This window comes from Notamacropus eugenii, chromosome 7 (genome assembly GCF_028372415.1).
Source record: "Notamacropus eugenii isolate mMacEug1 chromosome 7, mMacEug1.pri_v2, whole genome shotgun sequence".
NCBI lineage: Eukaryota > Metazoa > Chordata > Mammalia > Diprotodontia > Macropodidae > Notamacropus > Notamacropus eugenii.
Genome location: NC_092878.1, coordinates 153185092 through 153208440, shown reverse-complemented (window position 1 = coordinate 153208440; position 23349 = coordinate 153185092). Strand labels below are relative to the sequence as shown.

The following is a 23349-nucleotide window of genomic DNA, read 5'->3' as shown; positions in this document are numbered from 1 at the left end:
GGGAAGGAGGAAGGGAAGGAGACAGAGAGAAAGAGAAAGAGAGAGAGAGCGTAGAAACAAGGAGTGTTGATTGTCATGACTGGTGGAGTCTATGTAAGGCTCTGAGAAAGTATTAATGGAATTTCATTTCTTAGGAGATTGAAAGTTAACTACCTTTGGAGAAAGAGTCTATGAGTGACTTGCACAGTCAGTTAACTATCTGTGGAAAAGATATTCTGTAAAGACATTTGGAGGTGAATTCTTCAGGGGAGTTGAGTGAAATGAATAGATTTTCATTGTTAGTGAGAATTGAATCGAATTCAGTCTTGATCTGTGGAGAAAACCAGTTACCTGAAGGTGAACTGAGCCCATCCATTCTAATAGCAATTGCCATTGGACTGGAGTTTGAGTCTTTGGAGGATGTGGCAGTGGGGAATGTGGAAGAGGACTTCCAATCAGAGACTTCTTTTGTGTGCTTTCCCAAGGCATGGAAGTGACTTTGGCAATGGGTGCGTTGCTTACCTTATCATTCATTGCTATTCATTAATTACATGGCCAGCAATGGTGATGTGTAAGTCAGACTACAAATTTGGGGTTTGAGGGTGAGGGAAGGTGACTCATGAGAGATATCAGTTCTACAAGACTGGGAGCTCAAATGGAATAATGAATCAGTCCATTATTGAGAGAGTTAGCATTTTTAGTACTTTGTTAAATAACATCATATGGACCATCTTTGACCTCAGTGAAAGAAATAATGAAGCAATCAGTCAGTATTAGACTGAAGGGGAGGGGTTCAATGAATTTGTCTCAGTCAGCACCAGAGAATCATTGCTTGCACCTAACTTGATGATACTTCCACCTGTCCTGGTAGGGTCACTCGTTATAGGGTCTCCTGCATAGGCTGTTACATATGGATTAGCAAAAGTCCATTCATTTGCTTATTTTTATTACAGGAAAGAAAACAATGCTGACATTTCCCTTGCCAATCTTCTTAAAAGAAAATCATCCAAGTAAGTGAATGAATCAATCAGTTAAGTGCCTACATGTGTTAGATAACTCTGACAGATATTGGTGATATGAAGAAAAGAGGCCAACAGATTTTTTTCTCAAGGAGCTTTCACTGTATCAAGGGAAAGAACATACAGGGACAGAGGCACGAGATTGAAACAGACACAAAGTGATTTTGGTGAGGGTTCGTAGGAACATCTGGGGGAGAAGAAAAAATTCACAGAGAAGATGACACTTAAACTGACTTTTGAAGGAAACTAGGATAGGCAAGAAGAGCCTGCACTCCAGTCATGGAGTCAGCCCATGACTGTCAAAGGGATGAGAAGAAGCGCTGAGTGCCATGTATGAGGAACAGTGAGAAGGGCCAGGTTGACTGAACTGGAGAATGTATGAAGGGGTATGATGTGTAATAAGGCTCAGAAGATAGGTTGGGAAGGACGTTAAATGCCAAAGAGAGTTTTCATTTGTTTTTTAGAGGCAATGGGGACCCATTGATGTTAATAAACAAAGGACTGGCATCATATTTGTGCTTTAGGAAAATCACTTTGACAACTGTGGAGGATGGGATGGAGTGGGAGGGGGATGCTTGAGGCAGGGATGTCAGTTAAGGACCATTGCTATAGTCCAAGCAAAAAGAGATGCGGACCTTAACTAGTGGAATATAGGTGGAAAATGGAGAGGGAAGAGATAATGATAATAAAAATGACGAGGATGATGATGATGTGTAAGAAGGGCCATAAATTTGGGATCTGAGAGTGGAAAAAGACAACTTGGCAGAGATCTCAGTTATATAAGACTGGGGACTCCAATGGAATTACTAATTAAGTAGTTATTGAGAGAGTTGACATTTTAGTAATTTATTAAATAATGTCAAAAAATATATGTGGATCTTGTTTGAACTCAATGAAAGAAATAATTAACAAAGCAATCAGCAATAGACTGAGGCAAACAAGTTCAATTAATTTTACATAGCACCTATGTGCCAAGCACTGTGCTTAGTGCTTTTACAAATAATATCTCATTTGATCCTCACAACAATCTTGTGAGGCAGGTGCTATCACTGTCTCTAAAAATTTTTGTTGTTGAGTTGTTTCAATCATGCTTGACTCTCTGTGGTGCCATTTGGGGTTTTCTGGGCAAAGATGCTTGGCTTTTTGCCATTTCCTTCTCCAGCTCATTTTACAGAAGAGGAAACTGAGGCAAATAGGATTAAGTGACTTGCTCAGGATCACACAGCTTAGATACTTAATAATTACCTATTGAATTGAACAGAAATGAGACGCTGTCACCCTGTCAATCCCAGCTCATGAAAACTGACCTTGGAGATCTGAAACTTTAAGCAACAGGGATTTGAGAAAACCAAGAAAGAGACTTGGAAAGGTCCCACAAAATCTTTACCATGATTTAACATGCAACTGCAGAAGTATCTTTCCTAAATTGTCTTGTTTAAATTTGAAAGCCAATTGAAGCCTACAATTTTCACTTTATTTTTTCATAGTTCTTTTTTTCTTTTGTCCTGTTTCTTTTTTTTTTTACAACATTAATAATATGGAACTATGTTTTACATGATTGCACATATATAACTTATAACAAATGACTTACCATCTTAGGTAGGGGAAGAGGGGAAGGGAGAAAATTTGGAACTCAAAATTTAAAAAAAGAACATTAAAAATTGTCTTTACATGTAATTGAAAAAACACTTAAAAAATTGTCTTGCACATAAATGAAATTTTGGTTAATCAAATGCTACTGGAAGTACCTTAGGGGAGTTAGATCTTTAGAGGAACCATGCAAGGAATCCTTAGGTAATGTGAAAAATGACTTCCAAATTGACCTATTTTAGAAATTTGGATTTTTCTATATAGAATGTACTTGTCATTACTTAAATTATGCCATATATGGGAGGGGCATCAGCCTACATTTCTATAGGAAATGGGAACAAGGTCTCATCAAGAGTCTTGCTCTGGAGAACATGGGTAGGGTCATAATGCTGCTTGTCTCTGCTGTTCACACATGCTTGTACCTTACAAACACTGGGGACATAGCTTAGAGAAGGGAGAAAGACCATGGGACTCTGGCTTCCTCCACCCAGGGAAATGTTCACATTTTGTCGATGACTGTAGGCTTTTCTCCATTGCCAGAGCCAAGTTACTAAGACTGTTCTTTCTGTTAACAGCTTCCTTGTTCTACTTCCCTTCTCCCTACCCCATACTCAACCACCATGCCCCCATTCCATGCTGTCCATAGAAATGTGAACAATAGGAAAATAGGCTTTGATGGACTCGTTTCCTGCCATGCCCTCCAATGCTGTATGAAAGGGAGATTAGGGATGAAAAATTAAGGAGAACATTCCTCAACAACCCCCCCTCCTTCCACCATTTCTTCCCCAAAATGTATTTTCTTTTCAAAATGGTCATGAATTTTACTGGATGTGAAAGAAAAAAGTGATAATATCATTGTCACCAATTCTAATTCATTGACAGTGAACCATAGACTACCTTCTAGGAATTGATTTAATTCCCATCTTTCTACAGTATGTTTGAGAGGGTCTGACATGGGCTTTGGAGGATCAGAAGGGGAAGGGAATACACATTTATACAATACCTACTACATGACAGGCACTGAGTTAAGCATTTTTTTTTCTTTTACAAATATCATGTCATTTGATTCTCACAACAATCCTGGGAGGTAAGTGCTATTATGATTCCCATTTTCGAGTTGAAGAAAGTGAGGCAAACAGAGGTGAAGGGACTTGCCCAGGGTCACACAGCTACTAATTGTCCAAGACAGGATCTAAACTCAATTCTTCCTGACTCCAGGCCCAGCATTCTATCTACATAGCTTGGAAATTAAAGGCCCTATTTGGATCAGAAAACTTACCTCAAGTAGATAAAGATCTTTATTTTTAAAGAGATTATATGTTACTCATTTTTATTCAGATCTAAACATAGTTCCTATGTGCATCACTTTGTAGTTGAGATATATGAGTTATAGCTCACCCCTTCTGGGAGAATAACGGTGATGACTTGATGGTAGCAAAAGAAGAGACCTGCTTGTCATCTTGTATTTTCAGCCGGATAGGCTTTTGTACTCCCCAGAATATTTCCAAAATTCCTTCAATAACTAGCTTGTCATCTTCCGTCTAGGAAAAAAAAGATATCCTATCAATACTCTATGTACTATAGCAAGAAATTCAATATTTTCTCTGAAAAATATAACAATTCAATACTCAAATTAGAAATATAAAGTCTGTCTGAAATAACAGCAGGAGAAATTGACAAAAAAAAATTTGTTTGGTTTCTCAAGTTTATCTGCAAACAGTTTCATTGTTCAGTGCATCCTTTCATACTTGATAAGATGTATAGTAATTAATTCATTGATTTTTAAAATAAGTTTGTAGTGGCATCTTTTGAGCATCCCTCCCCTCCCCACTTTCAAAGAGCCATGTCATAATCTACCAACATGCATACAAAGAACTATACAAACACAGTTATAAAGACAAAATACAAATTATGCCCAAAAGAAATATGAAGAGGTCCTTTTGTGTAAAACTATTTATAGCAGTCGGTGGTACAATGAGAAATAACAGTAAATTGTGATATTCAAATGTGATAGAATACGACGATACTGTAAGAAATGAGGAAACATTATTTTGAAAAGAAGTGGCAAGAAAAACTTGTATGACTGATGCAATTTGAAGTGAGCAGATCCTGGAAGAACAATTTTTAGTATAACATCAAAATTACAAAAATGAACAATGTTGAAGTCTTTTTTAAACCAGTGACAAATGAAATGAGAAGGATCAGAACAATTCCCACCAAGGTCAGTAGGTGGCACATTGGATAGAGAGTTGGACTTGAGGTCAGGAAGTTCTGATTTTGAATTATGCCTCAAATGCTTACTAGATGGGTCACCCTATGCAAATCACTTCAACCTTATCTGCTTCAGTTTCCTCAACTGTAAAATGGGGATAATAATAGGAATTATGTGATGATCAAATAGCTATTTTAAAGAACTGTGTACACCTTTAAAAGCTTTATTGTTATTATCACTATTACAGTAACCCCTGAAAAGAAATAACTTTAAAAGCTGTAAGAAGTATTCAATGACCATCCATTATTCTGGAGGATTAATGATGAAATATGTCATCTGTCTCTTGACAGAGTGGTGATGGATTTAGGATTCTGAATATTTTTATACACAACGAGTAAAGGAATTGGTTTTGCTTAACTATACATGTTTTTTCCCCAAAGAATTTATTCTTCTTTTCTCTTTTATCAATGGGGTTGGAAATGTGAGGGAGAGAAATAGATTTATAACTAATTAAAATTAATTTGTTAATTATTTTCATTAAAATACTTTTTTAAAAATAGAGAGATTAGTGGGGCTACATGTTGCATGCACTTTCTGATAATATCACTGTATTATTAATTTTTGCTTGTTTATTTTGTTACAAGAGAGCTCTCACAGGGTTCGTGTAATCTGGAAATGTTTTTAATGTAATAATAATGATTATTATTATAGCTTTTATAAAATGTTGACTGTGTGCCAGATACTACACAAGTATATTACACATATTATTTCATTTTATACTCACGGTAATCCTGGGAGGTATATTATACTATTATCCTCATTTTGCAGTTGAGGAAATGGAGGGAAACAGAGGGTAAGGGACTTGTTCAAGGTCATACAGATAGTAAGTGGCTGAGGCCAGTAAAAGCAAAACATGTCTATCTATCTATTTTTTTTAAGAGCTGTTCCATATAACAAATAACCCTGTTTTAAAGGAAAAAAAAATGGCTCAACAGATTGTGGCATATGAATGTAATATTATTGTGCCATAACAAATGATGAAATGGATCATTTCAAAGTTAACTAGAAAGACCTTTATGAAAGATGAGAGCAGAACAAGGAAACAATTTATACAGTTATACCAGTATTATAGGAAAAAAACAATCTTTGAAATTCTTTAGAACTCTTATCAATGCAATAAAACATTCTGAGTCCAAAATAATAAAGATCAAACTCTCCACTCATCTCAGACGGAAAGGTGATAAACTTAAAATGCAGAAAGAAATATCCATTTTTGGACATGATTAATGGGAGAATTTGTTTCCCTGGACTAGGTAGGTATATACTGAGAGATCTGTTAATGAATTTTTTTGAAATGGGTGGGAGCTATCTTAGAGGAACAAAATAATTTTTAAAATAACTTGTTACTTGAAACATAAAACTAATAAAGGATTTTTTAAAAAAGAGATTAAAAAAAGCAAAACCACTGAATACTTGGTCATAACGAACGATTTCTTGGATAGACTTCTGTAGTCTGGCAGGATTTTGCTTAAAATTCTTGAATTAATATTTATTAATGTTCTTGGCCTATTTGTTGTTTCAGTTGTTTCAGTCACGTTTCATGACCCCATTTAGCGTTTTCTTGGGGAAAATATTGAGGGGTTTGCCATTTCCTTTTTGGTCTATTGTTCCCTTTGTTTAATCCTTCCTCGGTTTCAGTATTAGAGCTACATCCATCTCATAGAAAGACATGATATAATACTTTGTCAATTAAAATTTTATTTTGGGGCAGCTAGGTGGCGCACTGAATAGAACACTGTCCCTAGAGTCAGGAGGACCTGAGTTCAAATCCAAACTCTTACAGTTGACATTGACTAGCTATTGGGCAAGTCACTTAAGCCCAATTGCCTTGCCTTCCCCTCTCCAAAACAAATGAAAAAAAAAAGTTAAAAATAATTTATTTTGTGCAATATTAGCACATTTTAGAAGTTTGAGAGAATTCTCCTGTGATTCCATCAGGACCAGGATGTTCCCCCTTTCCCCACTCCCTCTATGCTTTGGTGCTCTTTATAGATTGTTCTATCTTGTTTTCTGAGATTAGATGGTTGAAGATATATGTTTGGTAGTTAGTTTTAGTATTTTATGTTTTTAAAAGTATCCTATTTCTTTTGTGTTCTCAGTTTTGGTAGCATTAGAATGTTCACAATAGGGTGAAATAATTCTTTTTATTCTGGTTTGTTGTGATTTTACCTTATTCATTTGCTGTTTGGTTAATTTGATTTTCTGCTCTTTATAATCAGATCAGCTAAAGGTTGACTGATTTTGTTAGTCTTTCCAAAGAACCAGCTTTTAGTCTCATCATTTCTATAGGATTTTGGCTTTCTCATTTACCAAATTCTTTAATTTTCATCATCTTTTCTTTTGAGTATATTTGTTGGCTTTCTCATTTTTAAAATACATATTCATTTCATCAGCCCTCTCGTATTTTGTTTTTGTTCAGTCATTTCAGTCGTGTCTGAAGTTTTCTTGGTAAAGATACTGGAGCGGTTTGCCATTTCCACCTCCAGCATTTTATAGATAAGGAACTGAGACAAATAGGGTTGAGTGACTTGTACAAGGTCACATAGCTAATAAGAGTCTGAGAGGGTGGATGTGAACTCAAGAAGATGAGCGTTTCTGACTCCAGACTCCTTTTATCCACTGTGCCATTTAGCTGTCCCCCTCATATTTTCATAATGTATGTTTTTAGATATATACACATATAATTTTATACATACATACACACATATGTATATGTGTGTGCATACATACATACGTATACACACATATATACATATATCCCACTCCCCCAAGGATTGCTTAAGTTTCATCTCAGAAATTCTGGTATATTGTTTCTTTATTATCATTTTCTTTTACATAATTATCAATTGTTTCTATAACTTATTCTTTGGCTTGCTCATTATTCATGATTCTATTTTTAATATCCAATTTGAATCTTTTGGGTTTTTTTGTTTCTTATTCCTAAACTGATTTCTCTTTTTATTGCATCATTGTCCGTAAATGCTATATTTACTCTCTCTGCCTTTTTACATTTATTTACAATATCTCTTTGCCTATTGTTCCAGTATCTTTACTGATTTTCCAGGATCATTTAGGTAAACTATGAGGCCACCAGTAAAAAGGGATAGTGATTGCTCTTCCTTGCAGATCTTTTCTACTTTTAATTTCTTTCTACCCAGCATTTCTACACCTAGAATCATGTCAAATAATATTGGGAAGAATTGTCCCCCATTCTCCCCAATAACACATGGTCAATTTTTGTAAAAGTTTCTTGTGTTGTTGAGAAATATCAATGGAACTGCTAGATAACATATACATATATACATATACATATACATACATACAGTTTTATATGTACACACACACACACACACACACACACACACACACTCCTTGAAGTTGCTTTCTACCTTAAACACCACCTCCATGTCTGTTTGGAGAATGTGACTTTGCTCCCTGCCTCAGACTGTTCAGCTTTCTGAAATACTTGCTGACTGATGGGGTGTCTCCTACCAAGCAGTTGACTCTACTGTAATATGTACTATGACAAATAATGTGGCAGGTTGGACAGAAAAATTACCCCTTCTCCCCTTTTCTGGAAAAGGCTTAGAGGTCACACAATACTGTTCCCTGCCTTGAATTCCTTAAGTTCTTAAACTGACCCAATGTCTCCTGGGCTCAGCAGGCTTGGTTGTTTAGTGACCTTCTCTAGGCACAGCCACCATTCTTCACCCAGATGAAGGTGAGCTGCCTTCCAATTTAATCAGTAACTGGTTTCACAGGATGACTGGGTCTGAGACATATCCTAGCAATTCGTTAACATACTAATGCCTGGTTAACTCTGTCCTTTGTCCCTTCCCCACCCCCACCCCTACTTTCTTTGATGACATCATAAAGTGAAGGTGGGGATAGGAGACCAAATTCTGCTCCACCCTGCCCCCCATAAAAACAAGTCATATGAGTGAATACCATAAACCAGAATAATCATCCCTTACCAACTTGGCTCAAATCTTATTTTAAACACTTAGATTAACTCATTTACATCAGTTATTTCTGAGACAGACTGAGTGCTCCTGTTATCTGGCTCTTGAGTTGCCTTCAGATTTGTTGTCTTGGAGGATGATTCAGAAGTGGAATTCAGGGACCTTTATATAGTATACCATTACATATATGTGTGTGTATGCATGTATGTATATACATATATGCACACATGTATACACACACGTATATACACACATATATACGTAAAACAAGTTGTTTCTTAGTCAATTTGATGATGACTGTGGCATGCCACCGTTTCTTAGTGAGATTCAAACTCTTTGAGTTGTTTGGTTTAAATCAAAAAGGAAATTTATCAAGGGGCCTTTAATAGAATCATCAAATTGATGAAATTGCAAATTCAAGGGTTCTCATTTTCTAAAATTTTTTTTTGATGACCATACTTCCCACAGATCATTTACAGTATTGTTCTGAGTATCAAATTCATTATCTATCCATTATCTATTATTTTCAATAGTATTTTTAATTTATAGAATAAAACAAATATTTGCATAACATAGTATTATAAAAAGATGATTGCCCATGAAACTGCAAATCTACCATGTACACCTGACTATTCCTTTCAGATATACAACAAGATTATCATGGCTTCCAATAGGCACAATTAGGTATACATATATATGTAAAATTCTTCCATGCATACTTCTATTTATCAGTTCTTTTTCTCGATGCAGACAGTGTCTTCCTTCCTATGTCCTTTACAGTTAATTTGGGTATTGATGATAGTCAAAATAACTTGTTTGCTTAGTCATTCTTAAAACAACGTTGCTGCTACTGCATGCAATGTTCTCTTGGCTCCACTCATTTCAATTTCATTATTTTGTGCAAGGCTTTCCCTGGCTTTCTTATATCAAGGAGCCCATCTTTTCTTATAGCACAGCAGTATTCTATCATAATAGTATACCACAACTTGTTCAGCCATTCCCCAATTTTTAAGAACAATGATGTTCTTACCTCACCGTATGTAATATGCCGGTTCTTCTGGTCCGCATAAAAAGTATTATAGATCTTCAATAAAGAATTAAGTTGCTCTCTGCAAGAAATGACCATATCAAAATACCATCAGTCTCAATAATGTTGATAATAAAAGGAAGTCACCGAATTTTCATTCCACAAAGCAAACGGAATAGAAAAGAATAATTCTATGATTTCTTTCCCTATGATCCCTCTCTAGGACCAAAGTAGCTGGTTGATAGCTGAAGCTTCGTTTTAAAAGTAGGGATGTTCTTAAAATTTTTCTACCCAAGGCAATTTATGGGTGGGATGGATGATAAATGATTAAAATCTATATCCCAGGAATGGAGTAAAAATAATGGTTAGGAGCTAGCTAATCTAGAAGAGCCCAGTTGGCTACTAAGAAATGATGATGTGTAATTGCCCATTGGAACAAGCAGAACTTGGCAAGCTTCTGTGATTATTTGAAGAGTCTCTTGCTCAGCTTCTACATGCCATTTGCTTCCTGGGTGTACAGCTGCCTCCAGGCATTTTCTCTGGCTGTCTCAGCTTGCCTTCAATTCTTTCCCCCCTTACCTCTGCTTCCTGGCTTCCTTTAAATCTGAGCTAAAATCCCCGCTCCTGCCAGAAGCTTATCTTGGTTACCCCCTAACGTTACTGCCTTCCCTCTAAGATTATCTCAACTTATGCAGTATACATCTTGTTTGCACATAGTTGTGTGAATGTTGTCTCCTCCAGTAGAATGTGGGTCCTTTGAGAGTAAGGGCTATTTTCGTTTTTCTTTGTTTCTCCAGTGCCTGACACGTAGTAAGCTCCTAATAAATGCTTGTTGACTGTTTACTGACTCAGAGGGAGTTTGACCGTTTACTTCAATGTAGCTACAAATCCAGGGAAAGGCATGTGCTTCCTAGCTCTTAACTTGAACGATCAGAATGCATCAACTACAAAAAAAGGAAGTTATTGTTTAGGAAGACAGATTCTTTGAGTTCCTCCATGCAGAGCTACAATGAAAATAATTTGGTCCAGAATTCCTCATTTTCATGTAGTAAACACCAACTAAATGCCTATTATTTAAGAGACTTTAAGTTCCAGACTATACAATTTGTATTTTATCCTAAAGACAATAGGAACCCACTGTATATTTTTCAGTAGAAGACTGACTAAGCCATACCCATGTCTTGGGAAGATTATTTTGTCATTTTTGGAATGGGAACATGGATTGGAGAGGGGAGAGATGGGAAGCAAGGGGATAAATCAGAAGATTACGGTAAGAGTTTATGTGCAAGGTAATAAGGGTCAAAACTTGAGTGGGAAGACTTTATGAATAAAAGGAAGAGGAGGGCTATAAAAGACGTGGTTGTAGAACTGACAAGATATGGTAACTGATTCAACAGAAGTGGTAGGGGACAAATGAAATAACCTCTACTCTCAAACAGTATATGCCTTTTGACTTTAAAATGAATGTAATTTCATTAATAAAGTGCAAGTATACAAATTTCTTCCCAAATAAATGAAGACTTTAAAAAATAGAACTAAATATCACCTTTCCCCCTAATCCTAGATAAATTTGGATGGCTAATACATAATAGGTACTGTGTCAGAACGGTCAAACCACCTCCACCACCTTGATCACCATCTCAGACGCTGGTGGTGAAAACCCAGAGTCACGAACCCAAGAGGCTTGGGAAACACTGTGTTCCCCAAAAGACCAGACCTACTTCTAAGCCTAGTCCCCTGAAGCCAAAACCAAGGGGAGAAATAATTGTGCAGAAGGGCCCCACCTTCCTTAGCACTGATAGCAACAATTGCTATCAAAAGGCAGATATCCACAGGAACCCTTAGAGTGGCAACCTAGACCACTGGTTCTACTTCTGTCCTAGTCTTCATAGCCATCACTTAGGGAAGTAGTTCCTGTGGAGAAGTGGTCAGCCACTATCCCTGTTTCTCACAACCCCAATCAACTGCCACACATAGGTCAAGTAAATCAGCCTTGCTGAAGCACAGGGGTGCCCTGAGGAGGGAGGCAGCACCTTCGGGGCAAACCAAACCACCATCACTACTTTGACCACTTCCCAGTGGGGATAACCCAGGGTCTGGGCATTACTAATGCTTCCAGTCCAGTGTCCACGGCCATCAACCTATGGAGATGCAGCCTGGCAACTGCTCCCATTATATCTCGAAGATTGACTAAAGGAAATTCTTGCCAACAAAGTTCTTGACCTCATTCAATTGTTCAGCATGAAAAACTCATGATTTTATCAGTGTAAATCATGTTAAAGATGAGGTATGACATCTTACTTCCAATACTACTTCCTCCAGGAGACCTTTCATGCTATCTCCAGGGCAGCTAGGTGGTGCAGTGGATAGAGCACCACTGCAGGAGTCAGGAGGACCTGAGTTCAAATATCACCTCAGACACTTGACACTCACTAGCTGTGTGACCTTGGGCAAGTCACTTAACCCCAATTGCCTCATCCTGGGTCATCTCCAGTTATTCTGATGAATATCTGCTCTCTGGATTCAGATGGCTCTGGAGGAGGAGTGAGGCTGATGACCTGCACAGCCCTCCCTCACTCAAAACAAAGTCCAGTGCAAGTCATGTCATTATTTCTCTGATGGCATGGTCTTTTCGGCAACGAAGGAGGAACACACATGCTATCTCCAAATGTAAATTTCTCTCCTGCTCTCTTTACATTATTGTTCATGGAGCCAAGATAATCCCACCTCCATTCCAAAACAGTGCTATTTCCTTGCCTTGGGGGATGCATAAAATAATAATGGTAACTAACCTTTATCTATCACTTACTGTGTGCCAAGCACTGGGCTCATTGCTTTACAAATATTATCTCATCTGATCCTCATAAACAGTCCTGGGAGGCAGGTACTATTATTATCCCCAGATGAGAAAACTAAGGCCAACAGAGGCTAAGGGACTTCCCCAAGATCCCCCAGCTATGGAGTGTCTGAGATTGGTTTTGAACTCAGGTATTCCTTACTCTAGGCCTTGAGCCTTATCTGTTGTGTCACTTACTTGCCCCACAAGTACATCTGAGTCTGGGTCATTCCCATCTTCCTTTCAAAAGGTTCGTTACAATGGTTCTTGGCCACTGTATCCAGGACCATCTCCAGCCATCCTGATCTGTATCTGGCCACTGGACTCAGATGGTTCCAGAGGAGAAAGTGAGGTAGATGACTTTGCATAGCCCTGCCTCACTTAAATCCAATTCCCTTGCAAGTCATGGCATCACCTTCATGATGTGTTCCTCTTTGAGGTTGAAGGACAGACAGCAACAACAATAGAATTGGTAGGGAAAGTAACTTTAACTTTGCAACTAGGAATTCAGTGGTATTTAAAATTACTGTATTAATCTGAATACAAGGTCTCTCCTAATATAGGTCACCCTATTAAGATCAGAAGACCTGGGTTCAAGTCTTCGTTCTTCCAAGCTATACTACTTCGAATTTCTCCATAACAGTGGCATCCATCTTTCAGTTTCATTTTGCACGTTGTCCTTCACCATTAGATTGTAAACTTCTTGAGGTCAGGGACTATTTTTCTTTTTTGTATTTGTATATTTAGCCTAGAGTCTGACACATCATAGATAATTAACAAGTATTTATTGGCTGACTATTTCCCTCATAGGTTCTTGATGAGTTGATATCAGCGGGAAAATGACTTTCAGGTTGTAAATCATTATGCAAATGTAAGACATGATGATATGATGGTGAGAATAGGAATAGGGATGGGGGTGCTGATAGTGGTGAAAAGAAAGGACAGGAGAAGAAAAAGCACCAGAATTTATTATGGGATGGCTAGAGAAGGAAAAAGCAAAACTTTGCTTCAATATTTTTCACTTCACTTTATAGAACCTATAGGTTAATTTGCAAATTACATTAAAAATATTCATAGGACACCTCTTTGTGGTACCAAAGAACAAGAAACAAAAGCATGGTCATTGACAGGGAAGTGATTGAAAAAATCAATGCGCACAAAATAAAGGAATATTATTGTAGATGGGGAAATGACAGATATGAGGGATTCAGGGAAATATTGGGAAGACTGGATGAGCTGACAGAGAATGAAATAAATGGAGCACAATGATTACAATAACATAATAAACAATGATGAATGCCAAGTAATGGAGAAACCCAATGGAAGGTTGACGTGGCAACCACAACTAACCATGTTACTCCTAATGTGGTCTGATAAGGGCAGAGTGCTTTTCATACTTCAAAGGATGATCACACACTTAATCCTGGATATGATGCCCCTCTTGATGCAGCCCAAAATCTCATTGGCCTTTGGGTCACCATCTCACATTGCTGACTCTTAATTGACCTTGAAATCCATGGATCTCTCAAGATCTTTTTTTCAGACAATCTAAACATGACTTTCCCAGCTTGTACATATGATGTTGATTATTTAAAACCAAGAACTATAGAATTTCATTTTTATTCAATTCACTCCTATCTCCATCAAGGTCCTCCCCTCTTCCCCCATCCTGACTGTCATCCAGAGCATCAGCTCTCCTTTCTGGCTTTGTTGAATATGCAAATTTGATAAGCATTCTATCTGCTTAATATATCTAAGTCACTAATAAATATGAAACATCACTGAATCCAAATGCAGATCCCTGAAGAACTTCCCTGGAGAGCTCTTGCAATTTTATATTGAGCCATTAATGTCTCCTCTTGAAGGCTAACCTCTCACCCAGTTCAGAATACATCTAATTCTATAGATGTCTGGTTCACAGCTTTCTATCTTTTCTATAAAAATAATCTGAGACTATCCAGTAAATATTTTGGAAAAAACTTAAGTAAATTAAATGAAAACATCCCTCTACTCTACCAGTCTGGTAATTCAGTTGGAAAAGCAAATAAAGGTCATTTGACTTGACTTGTTTTTAATGAGGCCTGGATGCCTCTATTGAATCATAACTTCCTTTTCTTGATAATCATTAACCCACATCCTCCTTGGCCCGCCTCCATGGATGGGGAGGGAAGGAAGACGCTGGTTTCAGTTGTGGGTAGCTCACTACCGCTGTCCCGACTCTTTTATTTGTTTGTTGTTCTAGAATTTTCCTAGGAATTGAAGTCTAACTAGAATTTACAAACTCTAGTCTCTCGTCTTCTTTGAAAATCAAAACAAAAATAAAAGAAAAACACAGGAACATTTGCTCTCCTCGGGTCCAAACCTGTTTGGTTTGCTAGGATGTTTCCAAGGTTATCAATAGTGTCTCACTGATGTTAAGATGAACAGGGGATTTCTATTTAGAGATGGTTTAAATGATATACTGCTCTCTGTGTTTCTTCTAACGCTCTCATTCCATGTTCCCATGGCTGAGTGAGAATGTATAAGTGACATTTTTAGTAATATGCTTGGTTGATAAAATCAAGAAACATTTTAATTGCCTACGCTGGGCTAAGCATTGTCATCTAGAGGATGGTAATTGGCTATTCTGAGTTCCCACTGGGGGACGAAAAAGAGAATAGGGCTTATACTTTAAAGTGAAAAACAACATTAAAATGATGAAAAATTTCCATATTTAAAGTCAAATATTAGATTAAGTTACTGACCAATATGATATCTCCTCCTTTAAATGCAAGTGTGTAAGTGTGTCTTTCTAGATAGTTCGTCCACTGACAAAATGAAGCACCTGAACTTTCAAATTCAAAGGCTAGATCTACTACTTGCTAACTTTGTGATCTCTCCATCTCTCTGGACCTCAGTTTCCTCACCTGTAAAATGAAACGGTTCATTTTGATGGTCTCCAAGTTTCCTTTCTGCACTAAATCCTATGATCCTCTAAAAACTGAAATTCTATAAGAGCAGGTTATTATGTATCATTTTGCAGGTACAACATATGCCATCAGCTTGTGTTCTGCCTTTCTTAATCTGAGAGAAAAGCAGTGGATGAAGGCAAGTGATTTGAATGCTCCAGAGACCCCCTTTGTCACTTGCAATACCTCTGTCTTCTAAATTCTGGTCCTGTCATTCTAAGTCATTCCAGGAAAAAGGGGTGGGGGAAGAGAATGCCATCTATTTTGGGATAATGAGTTACAAATTTTAATGTAAACAGTGCTTCCGACTACCTTAGGGTCAGTTTGAGTCATCTGTTACTTTTGTGCAGCAACCAGTAACCTGTTACCATGTTCTACCAGGTCAAAGTTGGGGAAGTATGGTGCCAGATAGTCCAGCCTGGCACATGTGATTCTTTAGTCCAGGGCAAAGTTGGGGTAGGGGTAAGAGACCATGAAGAGCAAAATGGAATGGAATGATAGATGTGGGACTCCTGTAGGGGAGAGGCAGAAGGCTTGTTCTGATGAGTTAACATAGGGTGCTAAGTGTGAAATGCCTAGGAGTACTCTGTACTTAGTATATGTAAACCCACTGCTCCTCTGATGAGAAGTACTCCTTCTCTGAGAAAGGGGAAGGAACAACATGAAATAGCAACATCAAATAGCAACATGAAATACCTCTTCAAGGCATCCTTGGACTGCCTTGACACACCACTTCCCACTGGACTTTATAAATATATATTGCTGATTTCACAGCTATCTGGGTGGATCAGAGATTTAGTGCTAGAAGGGGCCTTGGTGGCCATTTGGTCCAAACCTTTGTTTGACAAATGAAGAAACTGGGCCCCAGAGAAATGAAGAGAATGGACCAAGGTCACACAGCTAAGGTGGTATGGTCACAATTTGAATCCAGATCTTCTGGCTCTAAAACTAGAGTTCTTCCAATGTTGCCTGCCATGTGAGGGCAAGAACTGTCTCTTTCCTTTCCTGGTATCCCTAGAGCTTAACCCAGTTCCTGGTATAGACTAGATGCTTGATAAATGCTTATTGAGGGACCAAATGCTTCAATATTTCACGGAGCCATGTTTTTCTCAACGTAGGTGTCCCTTCTCCTCCCTCTCATCTCCGCTGAAGACTGTGATGGCCCCAATTCATTATATTAAATAGGTTTATTGAGTTGCTATGACCCCAAACAAAACAAAACAAAAACCAAATGGTCTCCTGCTATTCATATCTCTGGTGATAAACCTCCCTTGATCTGCCTGGGTTGGTCTTCAAACAACAGATGTGCAGCGTTTCAACAGCTATAATTAAAGCCTTTCCATCTTGCTAGGTCCTGACCATACAACTATAACTAGGAATTCTGCTGCCCAGAGTGGGTTAAAATAGGCTTGGGGCTGCTTGGATAAAGAGCAGTTATTCTAGGAGAGAAGGATGGCCTGTCCTCTGTGGACACAGATGGAGGATTCCATCAGTAAGCCAAGAAAATACTTGTCCTTTCCCCCCTTTTCATTTTAGAGTTCTGAATTTCAAAAACATGTATTAGGTACAATGGTACATCCTCCATCTTCTCTGCGTTGCACAAGACTGGAGTGATAAAGGTCAATAGGATGTCTGTATCAACGATACCCAGAATTCTGGCATCTTCCCCTTTCTTTTTACATGATTGGCCATCATGCAATATGGCTAGTTTGCTCAATAAGTAGCTACATTTGCTTGATATTCATAACTTTTACAATCGTGTATATCCTTTAATATTAAACCTTTAGGGCAAGTGTTCCAGCTGCTTCTTTATCATAGCAAAATATGATTTTCTACTGATAATAAGGCTTAACACGAAGCATTATTATGAAATAATTATAGCCTTTAAAACGATTTTCTCCAATATGAAACCTTTACAGCAGATAGCAAGAAAACCTTTAATAGAGGACCACGGAATTGTATTATTAAACATTTTTAAAGGGAAGAAAATAGGGTTTTATGTAAATATTAGGTCATTCCTCAAGAAGGGGTCATCAGTTTATATCTATTGATATCTGTAAAGATATCCTTTTGCTAACTTTAGAATCCATTTTGGTCTCAATAAGAATTCTGAATTTAGAGGCAGCTAGGGGGTACAGTAAGAGTGCTAGATTTGGGGTCAGGAGGTTGTGAGTTCAAATCCTGCTTCAGACCCTTACTAGCTGTGTGACCCTGAGCAAGTTAACTTTTGCCTGCCTCAGTTTCCTCATCTGTATAATAGGAATAATAATACCATCTACCTCATAGGGTTGTTATGACTGAATTAAAATCCTGTCTTAGATACCAGCTATGTGACCCCAGGGAAAGTCACCTAACCTCTCAATCTTACTTTGTAACATAGGGATAATAAAGTTCTGAGGTTCAAATGAGACAACATTCACAGTACTTTGCCAATCTTAAAGAGCTATACCAAGGGTCACTATTAAAGATCCCATTTTTCAAACAGCCTTTCAAGGCTTTTTGTGTATTTCTTCCCTTCCTACAAATCACAGACAATTTGCTTTCCTCACCTCGCTATGCCTTTGCATAGGCAGTCCCCTATACCTGGAATGCCCTCCCTCTTCACCTCTTCCTTTTCAAATCCCTATATTTAAAGTTTCATTCAAATGCTTCTTCCTGTGTGAAGCCTGGTGGTTCCTCCACAGAGACGCTTTGCATTAATTGTAAGTGTATTTATATGCATTTTCTCCTCTGGGTGTTTCTGGGTTTGTTTGTTTGTTTTTTTTTTTGCCTTTGATATCCCTGGTGCTTAGCCAAGTAGGGCAAACGGAAGGAGTTTAATAAATGTTTCTTGTTGATTAGTGCTAAGGAACACCAATAAGTATGAAGATATCTTTGTCATTCTTCTCTAAGTGCTGGTGTGGTTTGCCGTTTCCTTCTCCAACTCATTTTACAGGTGAGGAAACTGAGGCAAACATAATTAAGTGACTTGCCCAGCATCAAACAGTTAGCAAGTATCTGAGACCAGATTTGAACTCAGGAAGATGAGTCTTTCTGACTTCAGGCCTGGTATTCTATCCACCCGGCTGCCCGCCCTAGGACTCTTTTAAAGCCAAACTTATATAAGACTTCATTTTGCAGACAAAATAAACCGTGGAAATTTCCTTTGCAACCAAAGGTTTGCATCTAACTTTGAAAGGTGAGAAAATGAACTTTAGGTTGCACAGAAGTGCAAACCTTTGAAAACCATCAGGCAGCTCTCAATGTTATGTACCTCAGATGAATTCTAAAAGCCCATGGGAGTCACTGAAGATCCACAGTGAGTGAACTACGAGAAAATCTCAACTTAGAAAAACTCAGATAAAACTCTAAGTAGGCTTTCTTTGTTTTGTTTTCTCCCCCACAGTCAGGCTTCTGGACCGAGTTATCCCTAGACAATAACCAAGTAAGATTACCCTTCCTCTCTAGCTTGTCAGCTTGTATTAAAAATAAGGATGTGAGGTTTATTTACATGTAGCTAGTCCTAGGTGGCACAGTGGATAGAGTGTCAAGAAGATCTGAGTTCAAATATGACCTCAGACACTTATTAACTGTGTGACCCTGAACCAGTCACTTAACCCTGTTTGCCTCAGTTTCCTTATCTGTATAATGAGCTGGAGAAGGAAATGGCAACCCAATTCAGTATCTTTACCATGAAAACTCGAAAAAAGGGCCATGAAGAGTGCAATACGATTAGAATGGCTGGACAACAAAATGAGCTGGAGAAGGATATGGCAACCCACTCCAATATCTTCGCCAAGAAAATCTTTAAATGGGACTATGACTGAAAGTGACTGAAAAACAACAACCCAATCTTAAACATCCATGCCATCACCAAGACAAAGTGGGCGCCATGACCACCATACTCTGCCTGTAAATTGCCTGCAAATTTCTAAATGAAAATAGGTATATGGATAACCTTCACCACCTTAGGGATGCATCACCTATGGTACAAAGATGTGGAGTGATATTCACAGTTGATGAGACTACAAAACTTCAATCATCTAACCATTTCAGTGTAGAGAAGATTTAGAAGTTATAAAGGCATCTTGAGATATCTATGAAAAGAGAGATAGGGAGAAAGGGTGTTAATTGCTTCCTTTATAGTGCTAATGGTTTTAAAGATATCCTAAGTGACTTGACTTCACTATTTGTTTTGCTAAGAATATTGTCCTGCAGCTAGTTTTTATTAGAAGCGCAACTTGAACTCCGATCTTCCCGACTTTAAGATTTTCCTTCTATGCATTATAATACTTTGCCTCTTCAATCTTTTTTTGGGGGAAACCAAGTCAGCATTGTACAAAATCACAATAGAAACTCCCTCTACCAATGCAAATCATATTTTTAGAGTTTCCTGAAGCTTGACTAGGTGGGAGATCAGTGAAGTAAGATTTAAAATTAGAAATAAATGTGAAAATTTGCTCAGGGTCAGTCAATGTTTGTCAGATGTGACTTGTACCCAGGTACAAAGAGTACTTTGACTCAAAGGCAGCTCTTTCTTCACAATACCAGGTTGCCTCCCTATGATGAAATGGATCAAGTTCTATCTTTTGGTTTCCTTTCTAAAACTTTGAATGCTTAGCATTTATCTTTGAATCTTGAGACTATCGATCCAACTGGCAGCTCCAGTTCTGCACCTGTTCCCCATCTGGAAGACAGGGCTAGGTTATCTTTATCCATCAGTGTTTGAGTTCTAGCAGTGAATCCACAGGTGGTGTTAGGGAGAGAAGCAGGCAGGGTCCCCCTTTCCCCATTCCAAGTAGACCCCAAGAGCCTCACCTTTCAGCAGCAGAGTGCCTGGACTATGGACATAGAGTTTGCCCAAGTCTGTATCTACCCACCATGCTGCTGGGTGGTCAATAACTTAGGAAGGCAGCTATTGTGGTTGGAAGTAGTTCTGCCACCTTTCTGCACCTTCCACTTCCTCCCCTCCCGCACAGACTCTTTGATCCAGTAACACTAGCCTCCTGGCCATGCTGGAACAAAACTTACTCCAGCAGCTCCTGACTCAAGGCATTTTCCTCTGACTGTCCCCAATCCCTGGGCTGCTCCTCCTCATCCCCTCTCCTGACTTCCCTGGCTTCTTTCAAGTCCCTTTTTCAGGAACCTTTTCCTGATCCCCTTAATGACAGTTCCTTCCATCGGGTCCTTATTTCCAATTTATACCCAATATAGCTTGTACATACACAATTATTTGCATGCTGTCTCCCTCAGTAGAGAGGAAGCTCGGGGCATGAATTTTCTTTTGCCTTTTTTTTTTCATCCCCAGAGTGCCTGGCACATAGTAGGTACTTAAATGTTTATTGACTGATTGTGCTACAACACTAATGGTTTCTAAGCACATAGTTTCCATGACTCTTCCTTGACCGTGCCCTAATAAACCATCTCTGTAGAAAGGCTACACCAGGTTGAAAGTTACAGACAGGCCTCTGCCCTGCTGGTCAGTTTGAGGCATGTCTACCCCAAGCATGTGAAGATACTAGAGTAGGTGACCACCATGAAGGCAGCTGCAGCAGGTTCTGTGGAAAGCTTAGAGCTTGGTTAGGCATCAAAGATGCTAAGTCATCCACCACATCCTGAGTCATTGCTAGTCATCCATCCAGGGCCACTGCCAGTCATCCTGACTTTTGTCCTGCCATTGGACTTCTATGCCTCAGGAAGAGAGAGTGAGGCTGAGGACCTCATGCAACTCTGCCTCATTTCAACCCAATTCACATGGAAGTCAAGACATCTCACCCATGCTGTCATTGGTCTTCTTTAAGGCAAAAGGGTAGGAGGAACTGCCCTCTTCTCCACATGGTCCACCAAGACTCAGGCTACTCTTTGGGGGACTACTTTTTTTCTTTTTCAAGGTGACTTTGACATTAATTTTAACCTAATAGCACCAGTGAAAGAATGGGCAGGCAGTGTGTGTGGCACTTGCCCAGTCCTTAGAGATTAGCTAGTTCTTAGAGGAGCAAAATTAAAGCATTGCAACCTCTAAGGTACATTTAATTCACAGAAAATGTTATAATCACAGATTTATATTAGGGGAGATGATGCTCCAGTACAAGAAATCAGTGGAAATTGACAGTTTCCTTCCCTGAGCTATTGTGGGAAACAAAGGGGGTTCTGCACTTTTCCTCTTAAAAAGAAGGTGAAGGGCCCAGACCATTCAGACCAAGACAGTACATAACCTCACAATCATGGAAGGCTAAAGTAAAGAATATCCCCGAACTGCTAACACAAAGCATTGGGATTCCCCAGGAAAACTTCCCCAAAGCTCCACTGAATAACTGGTGGTTAGTTAGCACCCAGGGCAAAGTCCTTAGTAATAGACCATAGTGAAAAAAAAAAGTGGACCATTTGGGACTTCTTTTCCAAGACAATCACAAATCAGTATGTTCCTAAGATGGAAAAAGCTACTGATGCACACACCAGTATTTGCATAAAATAAATTATCTAGTGGTCATCATTATAACTTGGACACAATTTTTTAAATATATATTAGGTTAACCCCTGTCTGAGAAGCATTTTATTTCATTTATTATTTTCTGAGGATCACATTTTCCTATCTCACTCAGGCTGGATATTTATGGGAGCTTTGACCTGTTTTATTTGTCACTGCAGTCACTAAGATCCTCTTTAGTTAAATTGATGGTCCTCCTGATTCCAGGAACTCACCACATTAGCATGGAACTTAGTGCCAACATCTGAGTGAAGCTGTGTTGTAGCTCAAAATCCTGGGGTTCAAGTGATCTGCTAGTCTCCTCTATAACTGGGCATGTACCACTAGGTGGATAGAACCCCAGCCTGAAGTCAGAAAAACTTATCTTCATGAATTTAAATTGTGCCTCAGACACTTACCAGCTGGGTGACACTGGGCAAGTCACTTAACAATGCTGACCTCAGCTTCCTCATCTATCAAACAAACTGGAGAAGGAAATCGCAAACCACCTCAGTATCTTTGCCAGGACGGGACTGAACAGCAGGCTAATATTAAAAGTGCAAATGGAGAGAGGAAAGAGACGTTTTGGTGGGATCTGGAGACCACGTCATATGAGAAATTGTTGAAGAACTTTAGCCTTCATTTAGAAGACTAGACTTTGAGTCTGTACAATATCTGTTAAGTATCTAAGAAACAAGTCAAGGATTAGCCTTGTTCTGCTCCACCCCAGAATGAAAACCCACAAGGCATGGTTTTGTGACACGGAGGCAGATTTTGGCTTAGCCTTTCTAGTAATTCAAACCATCCAACCATGGAATACAGCAGGCAAAGTAGCATCACTGCAACAGGGACACAAGGGTTCAACCTTTGCCTACTGGCCACAGGGCCAGGACAGGTCGCTCAATCCCTTGGTTCCTCAGGGAATTCTAAAACCTCAGCTACATATGGGTTGTTAATCTACATCCACTGAGGATATTCCTCAGACCCTGACCAAACCCCAAAGCTTTTCTCTTTGAGTAGTAAGTTCACTGTCACTGGAAGAATTTAAACACTCTAAAGAAACTCCTGCCTTGGGGTCAGGAAGCCCTGGGTCTGAGTACCTCTGCCATATAAGAGCTGTGTGATTGTGACGTAAGGTATACATGGCATTTAGCCTTTAGTTAGTGCCCCAGGCACATCTCTAAAGTTACACATTGCACACTGGTTGATCTTTCATTAGGAGAGAGAATTTTTCTTCTTGGGAGTTCCCTACCTTAATGAAATCACAAGTG

At 38.7% G+C, this 23349-nt stretch overlaps 1 protein-coding gene across 3 annotated transcripts in view; it reads right to left on the bottom strand.

Moving 5' to 3' along the window:
• The window catches only part of RASSF6 (Ras association domain family member 6), a 60830-nt gene that overhangs the window by 15696 nt on the left and 21785 nt on the right, over window positions 1-23349 (bottom strand). For all 3 annotated transcript variants that reach the window (XM_072624330.1, XM_072624327.1, XM_072624329.1), the window contains 2 exons: window positions 9853-9931; window positions 3987-4129 (listed from right to left, as the gene is read on the bottom strand). In XM_072624330.1, the coding sequence (XP_072480431.1) occupies window positions 3987-4129; window positions 9853-9931 (222 nt within the window). The remainder of the gene's footprint in view (window positions 1-3986; window positions 4130-9852; window positions 9932-23349) is intronic.